The sequence below is a fragment of the Oreochromis niloticus genome, linkage group LG4, assembly GCF_001858045.2.
Source record: "Oreochromis niloticus isolate F11D_XX linkage group LG4, O_niloticus_UMD_NMBU, whole genome shotgun sequence".
Taxonomy (NCBI): domain Eukaryota; kingdom Metazoa; phylum Chordata; class Actinopteri; order Cichliformes; family Cichlidae; genus Oreochromis; species Oreochromis niloticus.
In genome coordinates, this window is record NC_031969.2 from 34,686,214 (window position 1) to 34,700,198 (window position 13,985).

The 13,985-nt window shown below is 52.0% G+C and overlaps 1 protein-coding gene, 1 long non-coding RNA gene and 2 other non-coding genes across 4 annotated transcripts; 3 read left to right on the forward strand and 1 right to left on the reverse strand.

Annotated features, from left to right (window-relative positions):
- Positions 1 to 1,667: 1,667 nt before the first annotated feature.
- kpnb1 (karyopherin (importin) beta 1) lies at positions 1,668 to 12,321 on the forward strand. Its single transcript, XM_003442426.5, has 22 exons — positions 1,668 to 2,015; positions 2,850 to 2,908; positions 4,989 to 5,171; positions 5,248 to 5,448; positions 5,525 to 5,677; positions 5,766 to 5,825; positions 5,902 to 5,991; positions 6,079 to 6,189; positions 6,301 to 6,402; positions 6,490 to 6,714; positions 6,796 to 6,987; positions 7,217 to 7,347; positions 7,730 to 7,877; positions 8,041 to 8,112; positions 8,190 to 8,334; positions 8,430 to 8,512; positions 8,656 to 8,763; positions 9,366 to 9,509; positions 9,732 to 9,837; positions 10,164 to 10,278; positions 10,684 to 10,845; positions 10,944 to 12,321. Coding segments are annotated over exons 1-22 (2,631 nt in total). The 5' UTR covers positions 1,668 to 1,975; the 3' UTR covers positions 10,945 to 12,321.
- LOC112846808 (small nucleolar RNA SNORA79) lies at positions 9,965 to 10,102 on the forward strand. The gene has a single exon (XR_003219981.1). It is a non-coding gene; the product is annotated as a small nucleolar RNA SNORA79 (small nucleolar RNA).
- Positions 11,440 to 13,456, reverse strand: LOC109201859 (uncharacterized). The gene is made up of 2 exons (XR_002061777.2): positions 13,119 to 13,456; positions 11,440 to 12,959 (listed from the first exon to the last, which is right to left on the reverse strand). It is a non-coding gene; the product is annotated as an uncharacterized LOC109201859 (long non-coding RNA).
- An 88-nt stretch (positions 13,457 to 13,544) lies between these two features.
- trnas-uga (transfer RNA serine (anticodon UGA)) lies at positions 13,545 to 13,626 on the forward strand. Its single transcript has one exon. It is a non-coding gene; the product is annotated as a tRNA-Ser (tRNA).
- The last annotated feature ends 359 nt before the right edge of the window (positions 13,627 to 13,985 follow it).

Consider the following 13,985-nt stretch of genomic DNA (forward strand, 5'->3'; position numbering starts at 1 on the left):
TCCTGTCACTGACTGGAGCAGACCGGGATGAACACAGGAGGTTTTCTGGGTTTCCGGCTCGTGCTCGAGTTCTCCAACATCGTGGAAGAACGTATGACTCTGGTGTTATCTGTAACAGCCTGTTCTTGCAAATCCAGGAGCCCTCCTCACCAGAGCCATGTCTACACCTGTCCATCACCCATCAGTCCGAGTCCAACTTACACTGGCAGCTGCAGGTCGGCCTGATGATGTGTCCATGCAGTGAGGTGATATTTCCACCAGGGCCACAGAGCGCTGTCACAGTTCAGTTTTATTCATGTCGCTCTGAGCCATCACGACGGTGTCTTGAGACCTTTTAATCGCGCCTGGTTTCAGAACTCGGAGATGATGATGGAGATGCTCGAGGCTTCGAGACAGGACCGACTAACAACAAGATTCCGATCTCTCCTTCAGGAAGTCCTTTCCTTCAGCAGCACTTCTTGCTGCCCTCTGCATGATTGACCTGAACGATCACTTTCTGGTTCAGGCCTCACCACCTCCTCGCAGCTCGGCCTCCCACCAGAGATGAGGAGTCCAGGCAACAGAAAATAAAGTGAGCTCTCCTTTAATGGAGGCCACAGGCAGGAGGACGGAGGAGGAGCTTGAAGATCGAAAGGCTTTGACGACCTGAGGAGAAGCTGCTGACAGAACTGCTGACTTCCTGTAATTGCTTTTATACAGCGCTTTCATGTGACGTCATTGTTTATGTTTTTGTGTGTGTTTGGTGTCTTTGTCTTCTTCCTGTTTCACGTCAGTCTGAGGACAGAAAACATGACATTGTCCTGCAGCAGGTTCAACGACACACTCACAGACACGTGATTTCAGCACAAACCAGCAGCTGGAGCGCAGAGCAGCTACAGGTACCAGTACAAGTACTTAGTTACTTGCAGGAGAGACTCCGTACGCCGAAAAGAAGCCAAGAGGTGCGTGCTGCTGCTGCGTTCTGTGTAGCTCGGAATCCACAGCATCAAAAGGGATCTTTGAAGAAAGAAAACGTTTTCAGCTGAGCAAACTTTAGCACAATTACTGCGCTCAGCGTACTTTTTCCTCCAAACGTCTCATTTTGTCAGCTTTGGGCTCCATCCACCTCCCATCGGGAGGAGGCCCCGGGGCAGACCCAGGACACGCTGCAGAGATTATATGCTGACCTGAGAACGCCTTGGTGTTCCCCCGGATAAACTGGGGAGAGGGAAGTATCGGCCTCTCTGTTTAGGCTGCTGCCCCTGCGACCCCGCTCTGGATAAATGGAAAAGAATGGATGGATGGGTTCTAGTGGGAGGAAGGCTGGAGCCTATCCCAGCTACCAATTTAATTTAATGGAAAGGTATTTATAATACTAACAGCTGTTCGACTGCAATGTAAAAGAAAATATTTTCAACAAATGAATGAATACATAAAAAATAAACTGTGTAGAATGAGATATTATGTATTTGTGTAGTTTAAAAGTGATGTATGATATGTATATTTTCAGTCATCAGCTCCTGCTCCTTTTCAAGCATGGATGCAGTGTTATTTTAATTGAAAGGAAGGTTTGTGTGTAGGAAATGAATTACTGTTGCACCATGTGTGAAACAAAAATGAAATGAAATCTCAGTGTACTGAGACAGGATGATATGGTGTCCGGCGGTCCCTAAAGGCACCACGTTTTCGGCGTCACTGCGTGATATCCCTCCGCGGGAGAGAAGCGCGCGGCCCTTTCCCTCCCTGTAGCACAGGATGCGAACGGGCGGAGGTGAAGAGACGAGACGTGACTCTGCGCCGACGCTGTCAACATTTCCCGCAACATCAGAGTGAGAATACGCCGAACGAACACCGGGGAACCTCCGCCACCTGTATCACCAACTCAACCCGTCCTGTGCCTGACAACGACCGAGCTCCGTGGAAGAAATATAATCCACTGTGGGCGCTGCGCGGCAACCGAAAGTGTCGGACTGAAGAGAGGCAGCCGGGGGAAGGAATGGAGCTCATCACGATTCTCGAAAAAACCGTCTCTCCGGGTGAGTCCCTGCACCACGCACCGCACACAGCCGGCGACCCGGACCCGATGCCGAACCCCGGGCCGGGGGGTGCGGTGTTTGCGAGACGGCGGGCTGCCCCGGAGCACGGGGGAAAGTTGGAAGCAGGGAGGAGGGAAACCATGCTAGCTCACTGTGCTAACCCGCTAGCGTTACGGCCTGACGCCGCTGGTGACTTAGCACTCTTCCGGGCGTTTAAGCACACTTTACTGGCATTGGTAACTCGTTAGCCTGTGGACGGGAAACCAGAAGACGCTGTCATATCGTCATCAAGTCGATTCGGGCCCACATAGGCCGTAATGCCGGCTGTATGTCCCCAATCAGAAGCCGCGACCCTGCCCATGCCCGGGTTAGCCGCTAGCTTCTTCGCTAGCTCGGGCCATTCAAACTGTCGACCGCTTTCTCGGTGTGTGCTCCCGGGTAACGCCGCTTTAGAGTCGCCGCGGGTACAGGCGAGCGCTCTGGTTGTGAGGTGACCTCTGCTCCGCTGCTTTAAGCGGAGTTGACGAAGTTTTAGCGGCTCCGCTGTTTGCACATAAAACTTCATGCGCGTCTCTGGAAACGTGTCGGCTAGCTTTAGCCTGCTAGCAGAGTGCAGGTGGCTAGCGCGCATGTTGCAGGGTCGGTGTGCTTCTCGGTACCACAGAGGGCTCTCACCGGGGTGGGAATTAAACTTTCTGACTCTGAGGTGACTCATTAGTGCGGGACATCGACCCCGGGCCCAGGTGCTTGTGTGTGAACGTCTGCTGAACACGTTTAACCACCGTGTGTTAGCCCGTCCGCTAACCAGCCCCCTCCTCTCTTCTCTGTCCGCAGACCGGAATGAGCTGGAGGCGGCGCAGAAGTTTCTGGAGCAGGCGGCCATAGAGAACCTGGTGAGTATGGAGGGAGAAGCAGTCGGAGCTCAGGCTGCTGCAGGAGAGGAGCGGACTGGGGCCGAGGACTGCTGGATCCCGCCGGCTTTTCCTCCTTCCTCCTCCCCTTCCTCCCTCTGCACAGGCGCACACGAACACACGCACACACACTGTTCATAAATGTGTCACAGTGAAAGCCTCTGTTGGCTCCTGATATGACCGTGCCAGGGTCTGCATGCTTCAGCCACTTCAAGGTCTTCATCAGAGGGCGAAGGTGATGCTCCCACACTTCTGCATACCCTTTTTGTGGTCCTGACCTTTGACCTTGCCCTCACATACTATTTAAGTACAGATGTTAACTTCAAGCAGAACAGGAAGTGGTTCGTAGCAAGTATAAATATGTATGTCCAGCGACTATATCTCTGTAAACACCCCGTAAACGGGCTGTTTCTGCTGGTCACATGACAGCAGCTTTCTGTGACCAGGTGTGACCGGCAGGTGTGAGCAGGTGGCTCTCTGTGAAACATCAGTGTGAGGGTCACAGCTGTTCCAGGGTCTCTGTGAGGGTTGGAGGCCGTCTCCACGGGTCGCTCATCTTCAATGTGTGGTTAGTTTTGACTGATATTCTGTAGTGAGGGCGGGGCTTGATGAGTTAGGGTGATGTGGGTACGTGGTTTACTTGTTACTCAGGGAAATGTTTAAATGTGCTTACAGATGTGGTGACTGGCATGTACAACTCCAACTAAAAGGTGCAGATGGTGGGGGAGTTGGGGTAGGGCCGGTGGGGTTTGCAGTAAAGCCGCCATGGGGCCGTGGCGGTGTGCGGTGTAGTTTGTGACCACGTGGGTGCTGTTGTCACGTGTCACTGGGAGACCAGGTGAGCCATCCTGAGCAGCAGGTTCACCTGAAGAAATGTGTCTTCCTGTTTATACGCACAGACACTCCTAATGATCGTCAGCTGCGTGAGGTGATGTCATCGTCGGACCAATAAAATCAAAGACGACTTTCTGTAGTTTTTATTTTGTAGTTTTTGTAGCGTCAAGAAGATAAATATCAGACTCTGTAGTCACATGACCTCGGTGTTAGAGACAAAGGTGAGAACAGTTACCGTTTATCTTGCAGTTATAAATGAAGCCCCGCCCCTCCGCTTTACAGTGTGTTGACAATAAAACCGTAAACTCGGCAGAGTGTAACCTGACCAGGTCCATAACTCCTGCCACACGCCGCCATTGCGGCCCGAGAGACCACTGATCTAATATTTAAAACTGACTCAGTTCAAATCCAGATGTTTCAGCTGGATCGTGGTTTCTGCATGCTAAAGAACATCTGCATACACACAGTGTGCTGCTGTGGTCGTCTGCTCACTGCAGAGGAACAGGAAGCTGTCTGTCCAGAGAAGAATAAATGTTCTCGTTGGAGCTGATTGAGAGCACCTGGACACCTGCGTGAGGCGTGACGCTGATGGCGTCCTGCAGACAGAAGAAACGTAGTTGGCAGTTCTTTGCTGTTTGCCTCTGTCTGCGTGTGCTACTGCCACCTTCTGGCAGCAGGAGCACGCTGCATCCTATCAGGTGTGAGGGGAAAAGTATTTTAGTACAAAAATATCTTCACCTGTTTTCTTCTCTGGTCTGATGTTAGTTGTAGCTCGCCGTCCTTCAGCCTGAAGCAGAGCGACGGGGTCAGGTGTGCCTCACCTGACTGGCAGGATGTCTGGAAGCAGAGTGAGCGATCCGATCACTAAGTCTGTGTTAAATGCTCCGCCCAGCAAACTGACACAGACTTCATGTTGACAAGCTAAAGTAAAACCTGGTTACAGGTCAGCAACCGAGCTCTCGCTTCCTGTTAGTGCTTCCTGTCGTCCATCAGAGCGCCGTCCTCTGTACCTGTTGCCTTTCTGTGCACACGTTTACATCTGAGACTAGAGAAGAAGAGCAGCTGTTGTAACGAGAAGCTCAGTGTTTCAGCTCCAACCAGTAAAAATCACAGCGCTGTAGCTTCAGGACAAAGCTTCCTTCACTCTCACTGTTTCACCGTAACTCAAACCAGATGTTTGACGTAATCAGCGACGCTCATCATGTGACCTTTGCTCCTCCTCCTTCAGCCCACATTCCTGGTGGAGTTGTCCAAAGTGTTGGCGAACCCGGGGAACACTCAGGTGGCTCGAGTTGCTGCTGGTCTGCAGGTGAAGAACTCGCTGACATCCAAAGACCCTGACGTCAAGGCGCAGTACCAGCAGAGATGGCTGGCCATCGACGCCAACGCTCGCCGCGAGATCAAGAACTACGTAAGGGCCGAGGAAACCCCACTCACAGTCCGCCTCTGCCTCCACCTGTCTAACAGTTCCTGTGTGTCTCCGGCAGGTTCTACAGACTCTGGGCACGGAGACGTACCGGCCGAGCTCGGCCTCGCAGTGTGTCGCCGGCATCGCCTGTGCCGAGATTCCTGTGAACCAGTGGCCCGAGCTGATCCCGCAGCTGGTCGCCAACGTCACCGATCCGTCGAGCACCGAACACATGAAGGAGTCCACGCTGGAGGCCATCGGCTACATCTGCCAGGACATCGTGAGTCACGGCGAGCACGTTAAAGCACACCACCTGTTGTTACCCAAATGCTCGCTCACCCGGCTTTTTCCCGCAGGACCCAGAGCAGCTGCAGGAGAACGCCAACCAGATCCTGACGGCCATCATCCAGGGCATGAGGAAGGAGGAGCCCAGCAACAACGTGAAGCTGGCCGCCACCAACGCGCTGCTCAACTCGCTCGAGTTCACTAAAGCCAACTTCGACAAGGACGTACGTTGCTTTCTCCAAACTCCTCCCCCTTTTAATGTAACTTTATTTGCACTGAATCGCACTGACGAATGTGTGCTTCCTGTTTCAGACGGAGCGACACTTCATCATGCAGGTCGTCTGCGAAGCCACGCAGTGTCCAGACACCAGAGTGAGTAACGCCAGCGCACCGCTGTGACCTTTGACCCCTCACATGCACTCACCTGCTGCTCTGTGTGCTGTTTCAGGTGCGCGTGGCGGCCCTGCAGAACCTGGTGAAGATCATGTCTCTGTATTATCAATACATGGAGACGTACATGGGCCCCGCCCTGTTCGCGGTAAGAGACCACAAACCTTTATTTAAACCCGAGAGTCAGTCGGGGTCGTGTCACCAGCGCTGCTACTCTCGTCACTTCCTGTTTCAGATCACCATCGAGGCGATGAAGAGCGACATCGACGAGGTGGCGCTGCAGGGCATCGAGTTCTGGTCCAACGTCTGTGACGAGGAGATGGATCTGGCCATCGAGGCCTCAGAGGTGAGTGTGACACTTCCTTAAACCAACAGGAAGTTTTTTTGTTTTTGTTTTTGTTTTTTTAACTTCCTGTTTGTTCACGGTTCGCTCTCTTCTCGTCTCATCCAATCACAGGCCTCGGAGCAGGGACGGCCCCCCGAGCACACCAGTAAGTTCTACGCCAAAGGTGCTCTGCAGTACTTGGTTCCTATCCTCACCCAGACCCTCACCAAGCAGGTAGCTCAACTGTCGGAGCCTCACCCCGTTTACCCGTCTGTGGCTCTGAGTCTGCCTGTTTAGCTCCGCCTTCTCCTCTTCCTGCAGGATGAGAACGATGACGACGACGACTGGAACCCGTGTAAGGCGGCCGGCGTGTGCCTGATGCTGCTCGCCACCTGTTGTGAGGACGACGTGGTTCCTCACGTGCTGCCCTTCATCAAAGAGAACATCAAACACCCCGACTGGCGTTACCGCGACGCCTCTGTCATGGCCTTCGGTTCCATCCTGGAGGGACCCGAGCTAAACCAGCTCAAGCCGCTCGTCATACAGGTGAGACGCTCGAGCGGCTCGCCCGGTCTGTCTGTCGCACAAATCCCTCTGTGTAGTAAACGCCGCCCCCTCCTCCCCCAGGCGATGCCCACCCTGATCGAGCTGATGAAGGACCCCAGCGTGGTTGTGAGGGACACCACAGCGTGGACGGTGGGCAGGATCTGCGAGCTGCTGCCCGAAGCTGCCATCAATGAGGTCTACCTGGCCCCCCTGCTGCAGTGCCTGATCGAGGGCCTGGGGGCGGAGCCTAGAGTGGCCTCCAACGTCTGCTGGGTGAGTTGCTGGTCGCTGGTGTCATGTGGCCTCTGAGAGAACTCTGTCAAAACGAACCCGACCTCAGATTTTAAAAGTAAAAAATTAAAAATCAGTTTGAATAAAGTCGCTCCGTCACGCATGTTTAAGTCTGCCATCCGTGATGTCACCGCTACAAACTCGGATTCAGCACCTGAGGTCACCTCGTTCTTCTTCGGTGTAAACTTTAACCTGTTGTCTCCTCCCTCAGGCCTTCTCGTCTCTTGCCGAGGCGGCGTACGAAGCCACGGATGCCGCTGAGGACCAGGAGGAGCCGAACACCTACTGCTTGTCCTCGTCCTTCGAGATCATTGTGCAGAAGCTTCTGGAGACCACAGACAGGTATGATGATGCTCACACGTCGCTTCACGCTGATGTGTCGCCGCTGCAGTCAGCCTGTGCCTCTGAGGTGACGACCGCAGCCTGATGGCGGTGTGACCACTTCCTGCTCCAGGACTTCCTGGTTTCAGAGCGCAGAGTGAATTGCAGAAAGAGCTGGCAGACTGTTTCCTGTCGGCCCTCCGATCGTGTCACAACTGCTGTTTCCTTTCACTTCAAACTTTGAGTTAACTGCTTAAATGATGACGTCATCACAGAGGTTTCTGTGATGGTGTCGCCGTTTGTGGGTGGGGCTCGTCAGATGAATGAGCTCGGTCATCGTGCAGCCTGTGTGACATCCGCGCTGTGTGTACCCGTCTCTGATTGGTCTTTTCCCGTCTCTCAGGCCCGATGGTCACCAGAACAACCTGCGCTCTGCGGCGTACGAGGCTCTGATGGAGATTGTGAAGAACAGCGCCAAGGACTGCTACCCCGCCGTGCAGAAAACAACGCTAGTCATCATGGAGCGGCTGCAGCAGGTCCTGCAAATGGAGGTGAGGGCGCCTTCTTAGGGGCGGAGCTTGGATCTCAAAGTGATTCAAGAGAAAAAACAAAGAGCTGAAATAAACTAAAAACGGGAAGTCAATTTTGATCAGACCAGGCAGCTTTTACTTTGAAAACCACCGGCTTCATGTCTCTTAACTTCCTGTCTTCCAGTCTCACATCCAGAGCACTTCAGATCGGATCCAGTTCAATGACCTGCAGTCGCTGCTGTGCGCCACTCTGCAGGTGAGACGGGACACCTGAGCCTTTCTGTGCTTGTGCTCTTATTGTGGCGGTTCTGAGTGTTTCCTGTATGTGTGCAGAACGTCCTGCGTAAAGTGCAGCATCAGGACGCCCTGCAGATCTCAGACGTGGTGATGGCGTCCCTGCTGAGGATGTTTCAGAGCACCGCCGGCTCCGGAGGCGTGCAGGAGGATGCGCTGATGGCCGTGTCCACGCTCGTCGAAGGTACGCCACCGTTACCCGAGTAACTACACCGCTAGGGCAGTGACGTGTTCAGGAGGCGCGGCTCTCCACGTGTCTCACTATGTGTTCTCTTGCAGTTCTGGGCAGCGACTTCCAGAAATACATGGAGGCCTTTAAGCCGTTCCTCGCCATCGGACTGAAGAACTACGCAGAGTATCAGGTAGGACTTGCACAGCTGATCACCACTTCCTGTTCCACAGCTCTGATGTGCAGACAGGTGACTCAGACGTCACAGTGTTAATGTTCTTATTTTATTACTGATGTTACAAGTTCAATGATGATGTCATCCATGTGTCACTGCAGGTGTGTCTGGCGGCCGTGGGTCTGGTGTGTGACCTGTGCAGAGCGCTGATGTCCAACATCCTGCCGTACTGTGACGAGATCATGCAGCTGCTGCTGGAGAACCTCGGGGTGAGGAGGGGGAGGAGCTCCTTCGTCTGTGTCTGCTGTTATTGATTGATCAGCTGATCGATCTGTGATGAAAGCTCATGCACCACGCTGACCGTGATGTGAAAACCATGTTTATCTGAGACTTCCTCTCTCATCACTTCCTCTGGTTTTTCTGCACATGCTCAGTGGCTGGAGCACTTCCTGTGTGGCACAGATTTGAGCCACAGCGCCATCAGCTGGCTGCTCTGATATCAGTGAAGCTGTTGAAATGCAGTTCCATTCCAGTCGACCTTTGAGCCCCACACAGTCAGCTGGTTCAGTTTCCACATTAGCTCCAGTCTGCCCCTCACAGGGTCCGTCCAGATATTCTGACCCACAGTCACATGATGACATGATCCAGGTGTTAGTGTAGGTAAAGAGGGACCTGTATGGAGTAGCCACCTGTCAGCAGGTGTGGATTATTGATTATTAATGGCCAGTTGATCCCAGAGTTCAGCTTCCTCTGGTTCTGTTTGATCACCTGATGGACATTTAACAGCTGCTCGTGTTCCAAAGCAGTCTTTGTGCTGCTCACCCTCTCACAGGTGTGCAGATGTTAAACGTTGGTCTGTGTCTGTTTGCAGAACGAGAACGTGCACCGGTCGGTGAAGCCTCAGATCCTGTCTGCGTTTGGCGACATCGCTTTAGCCATCGGGGGCGAGTTCAAGAAGTACCTGGACATAGTCCTGGACACCCTGCAGCAGGCGTCGCAGGCTCAGGTGGACAAGGTAAAGCCCCACCCCCTCACAGGTGTCTGAACAAACACTGAAGCTTGAACATCGACCTCAGGTGTAGAAATGTGCAGCTTAGATTCAGACGTCTGTGATGAAAACTCATGCACCACGCTGACCGTGATGTAAAACCAACCACGTGTATCTGAGACCTCTGACCTCACTGTTATACTTCCTGTCTCGCCGAGTTCACCTGACAGATCTGAACCTGTGTTTCAGACGGACTACGACATGGTGGACTACCTGAATGAGCTGAGGGAGGGCTGCCTGGAGGCCTACACAGGCATCATCCAGGGCCTGAAGGGAGACCAGGAGAACGTCCACCGTAAGGACACACAGACACACAGACAGACACACAGTCTCTCTGGCAGCGTCTGTCCTCAGGTGTCTGCGTCTACCTGCGTGTCTAAGTGCTAACTGTTATCGCTGTGATCACATGACCACAGCTCCAGCGACGTCAGTTCCTCTTCCTGCTTGCAGTCAGCAGGAGGCTTTAGTGATGTCGCAGACAGACGCGGGTCTTTTTCACCCGGGAAGCTTCAGGCTGCCGCCGAACTCACAGCTTCCTGGTTTTGCGGGACCCAACAAATAAAAAACCGTCCTGTTTGCTTTACTTCCTGTCTCACCCTCATCTCCTCTTCACCCCTGCAGCCGACGTGATGCTGGTGCAGCCTCGGGTGGAGTTCATCCTCTCCTTCATCCACCACATCGCTGAAGACGAGGACCACTCTGACGGCGTGGTGGCCAACGCTGCCGGACTCATCGGGTAAGCAGGGGGACGGAGCTGAAGCTTGACCATGGTGGTCCAACATGGAGATCTTATGAGGAGGTCACAGCCAATCAGAGGGTTCCTTTACCCCAGAACACTTCATGCTCACATCTGACATCACAGAGCAGCTTTTATGGTTTTATTTTGAAGGAGCTAAACTTCGCCAGGTCTGCACCACAGCTGATCAGTGGGGGTCACATGGTTCACACTCTAAGGCGTGGTGGTCAGTGAAGAGAAATCATGCACCACGCTGATGGCGTGATGGAAAACAAACCGCATCCTCTGAGACCAGCACGGTTACCCTGGAGACGCTCCAGTGTCCAGTTTGAGAGCCCAGGTTCTTTTCACATTAAAAGCCTCAGTTTGTTTTACTTGTTTGTGTGTATGTGTGTGTTTCCTTAGCGACCTGTGCACAGCGTTTGGCAAAGATGTGATGAAGCTGGTGGAGGTTCGCCCACTCATCAACGACCTGCTGACGGAGGGCCGGCGCTCCAAAACCACCAAGACCAAGACGCTCGCCACCTGGGCCACCAAGGAGCTCCGCAAGCTGAAGAGCCAGGCCTGGTGAGGGCAGAGTCACGCTGTGAAGCTTCTCGTGGCTTCTCTGCTCCACTTGCTGTCTAACTCTGCTCCCTCCCTCGCTCTCTCTCTGTCTCATGCAGATGGCGGGCGGGCGTCGTGTCAGGGCAAGATGAGACTTCGGATGACATCACTGAGGACAAATCGGCCGCTGGATTAACTCTTCTGTGTTTGTCGGCGTTTCGCTCGAAGCAGCAGAAGAAGAGATGAGTGTCTGTGTGTGAGCGCGAGAGAGAGACGTGTGAGCGAGCGAGAGATGATGACATCACACCACCTTCAGTTCCTGCAGGCGATGACCCCGCCCCCTCCCCCTCCCCTCTTGGATGGCCTGTGGACTGGACTCTGACTCCTCCCCCTTAAAGAAACCCCTCTCCTTCCACTCCTCCCCCTCCTCTGCCCACGATCCGCCTCTTTCGCTGTAGCTGGGCTCTCCTTTGACATCGTGATGACGTCATGGACCTGCCGCCGCCACCCCCCGGTCAGGGGAGGGGAGGAGGGGAACTGTGTGGAATCAGCTGATCGAGTGACTGCGTGGACTACTTCTTCTTCTGTGGACAACTGGATTTTTGTTGCTCTTACTTTTCTTCTTCTGAGCACTAAACATGGCGGCGGAGCTGTGAGGGACGGATGCCTCCGCCTGCTCCGTCTCCTCCAAACAACGGCAGCACTAAATTCCTTCAAAATAAAAGCAGAAACGATGCTGAGAGGAGCGAGTGCCAAATGGGAATAGTTTAGCCCGGGCGTGAGCGAGTGCTGCGAGCTGCCTCGGGTTTCCTCGCCGCCACGCCTGCTTTGGGAATGGGTCACTCACCTTTTTGCTTGTTAAGATTTCAGATGATTGAAGACGTTTGTATGAGGTTCTATTTTTCCATTGCTATGATGAAAATAAAGTTAAAGTGATATGAAACATTCCCCGAGCTCTTCTGTGCTTTCGCTCTTCTTCTTCTCGGACTCCTGGACTCAAACGTTTTGGACTCTGCTGATTGGACGCTGAGCTCTGGCTGCCTCCCACTGTCGGTTTGTTTACTCGACGCTACAAAGAACCATGATTTTTGTTTTTTGGAACTCACTTCATGGCTTGTTCGGTAGCAGCAGCAGTGTGGCGGTCGCTCCTCGCTGCCGGGTGACTTCCTGTTGGGACGCTTAAAAAAAAAAAAAAAAAAAAAGAAAAGAAAAAAAAAAAAAGTCTGACATGAAGCTTAGATGCTGCAGAGCGCGCTCAGTGCCGCCTCTATGGCCGGAGAGCTTTGCTTTCAGTTGGTAACTAATGCTAACTGAAAGGGAAGTGGCTCTGGCCTCGGAGACTTTTATTTTGTAGAGGCGCGGCAGCTGTAGGGAGAAAGTACTTCCTGTGTTGACATGAACCTGAATCTCGATTATTTCTGAATTGTGAATCATTTGAAGCCGATCTGCTTTTTCTTTCATATTCAACTTTAGTGAACTAATAAAGTCTATATTGTACTGACCGTCTGCTGCTTCTTCACGCCGCCACTGCTTTCTGCTAGAGTGTAACAAAATAAAAGCCTCTTACTGCTCTCCATTGGGGCTCAACCAAGTCGCATCCTGATGCAGTGGGTGGAGCATTGTGTGGTGTTACGTGACCTTATGAGTGTTTTATTTTATCTGCTTTGGCTCAAAACACAAACGCTCTTCCTTTGCACCAGACTGCATTCACAAAACCCGATTTCACCTAAGTACAGGTGAGCTGCGACTGTTGGGACTTTTAAAACATTAAAGTACAAACTAAGGATTCAGGTCCGAGCAGTGCTCAGATGTGCTGCTGAAGGCTGGCGTGAGCTCTGCATGCACCGCTAAACATCGACATGAAGGGCTAGAGTATTGTGGAGCTCGTCGGCCTGTGTGTGTGTGTGGAAACGGGTTAAGAATCTGCAGGTAAGCGGTGATGGGCTGGCTCAGCATGCTTCATGTGCCGGTTTATGTGCTCAGCGTTACGGAATATCCTTTAAATCTTTCTAAATACGTTCTGGTAGGTTCAGTTTTTCCTGCAGCGCGTCCTCACAGCAGGATTAAAATAAAACTCTTTTTGGCCGTCACAGAGCACCAGACTGGATCCTGGGCCACATGTTGGTAACCCTGCCCTGCGTACACACACACACACACACACACACACACACAATAGAAATGATAAACCAGCTCAGTGTTGCTGTGGAAACAGCTGGCAAATGAGAAATGCACAATAATGGAAAAGTTTTCTGTTTCAGTCGCCAAAGCAGCACCTGTGGGCTCTGGAGGCTCACCTGCTGAGCTTTGTTTCCCTGATCTCCGCTGTAGCTCAGGTCAGGTGTTCCTGCTACGAGCACAGGTGAGAGCAGCAGCGCCCGTTCCTGTCGATCAGCCATAGACTAATAATACAATGATGACAACCCAGGGGCCTCACTTTAAGAACCTGACTTTCTCCTTCACACCCTCTGAGGGATTTTAAGGAATGATGATGTTTTCCATTGATCTGATTGGTCCGTAGGTTGTTTCTGATGAACCACCTTCGTGACCTCGAGGGTCAATGAGTTTTGTTAGTCTTTACGTGGTCATCGGACCTCAAAGATCAGTTATCGACTCCTCAGCCGCTCAGTCTGCGTTTCACGTACAAGTTATTGACTGCTGGAGAAGCCTCTGACGTCACTCGTTAGCTTCAGTTTCCCGGTCAGCTGATATGCTCTCCGACTGCTGCGATGGCCGAGAGGTTAAGGCGTTGGACTTGAAATCCAATGGGGTCTCCCCGCGCAGGTTCGAACCCTGCTCGCAGCGACTTTTTAAATAAAATTGAAACACTCCCCTGAAATAGCTGTGCGAGCCGGAAACAGCCCAGAGAGTACGCGTCACACCAAAATAAAACAGGAAATGTATGAATGTATGAATTAAAACACACGGACACAACACAGATAAGTAAAATAATTATATTAATAATATTTTATAAACACAAAAAAGAAATATAAAAAACAGAAACAAAAAAAGAAATCATTAAAAAAATCCAACCAACTGAAAAACAATAATTAAAAATAATACCTGTATATTACTGCATAATAATTAAATGAAATTAAACTTTACTGCTGTTCATAACATTAAAATTTTAAAGGGATCCAATTAAAAGCGAAATATTTTTTTCC

Excerpts from the sequence above, each read along its gene's own strand:
- kpnb1 (XM_003442426.5), top strand. The coding sequence starts at position 1,976 with ATGGAGCTCATCACGATTCTCGAAAAAACCGTCTCTCCGG. Across the intron at positions 5,172-5,247 it reads GCCGCGAGATCAAGAACTAC|GTTCTACAGACTCTGGGCAC; the intron begins GTAAGGGCCGAG and ends TGTCTCCGGCAG. Across the intron at positions 9,510-9,731 it reads CGCAGGCTCAGGTGGACAAG|ACGGACTACGACATGGTGGA; the intron begins GTAAAGCCCCAC and ends CCTGTGTTTCAG.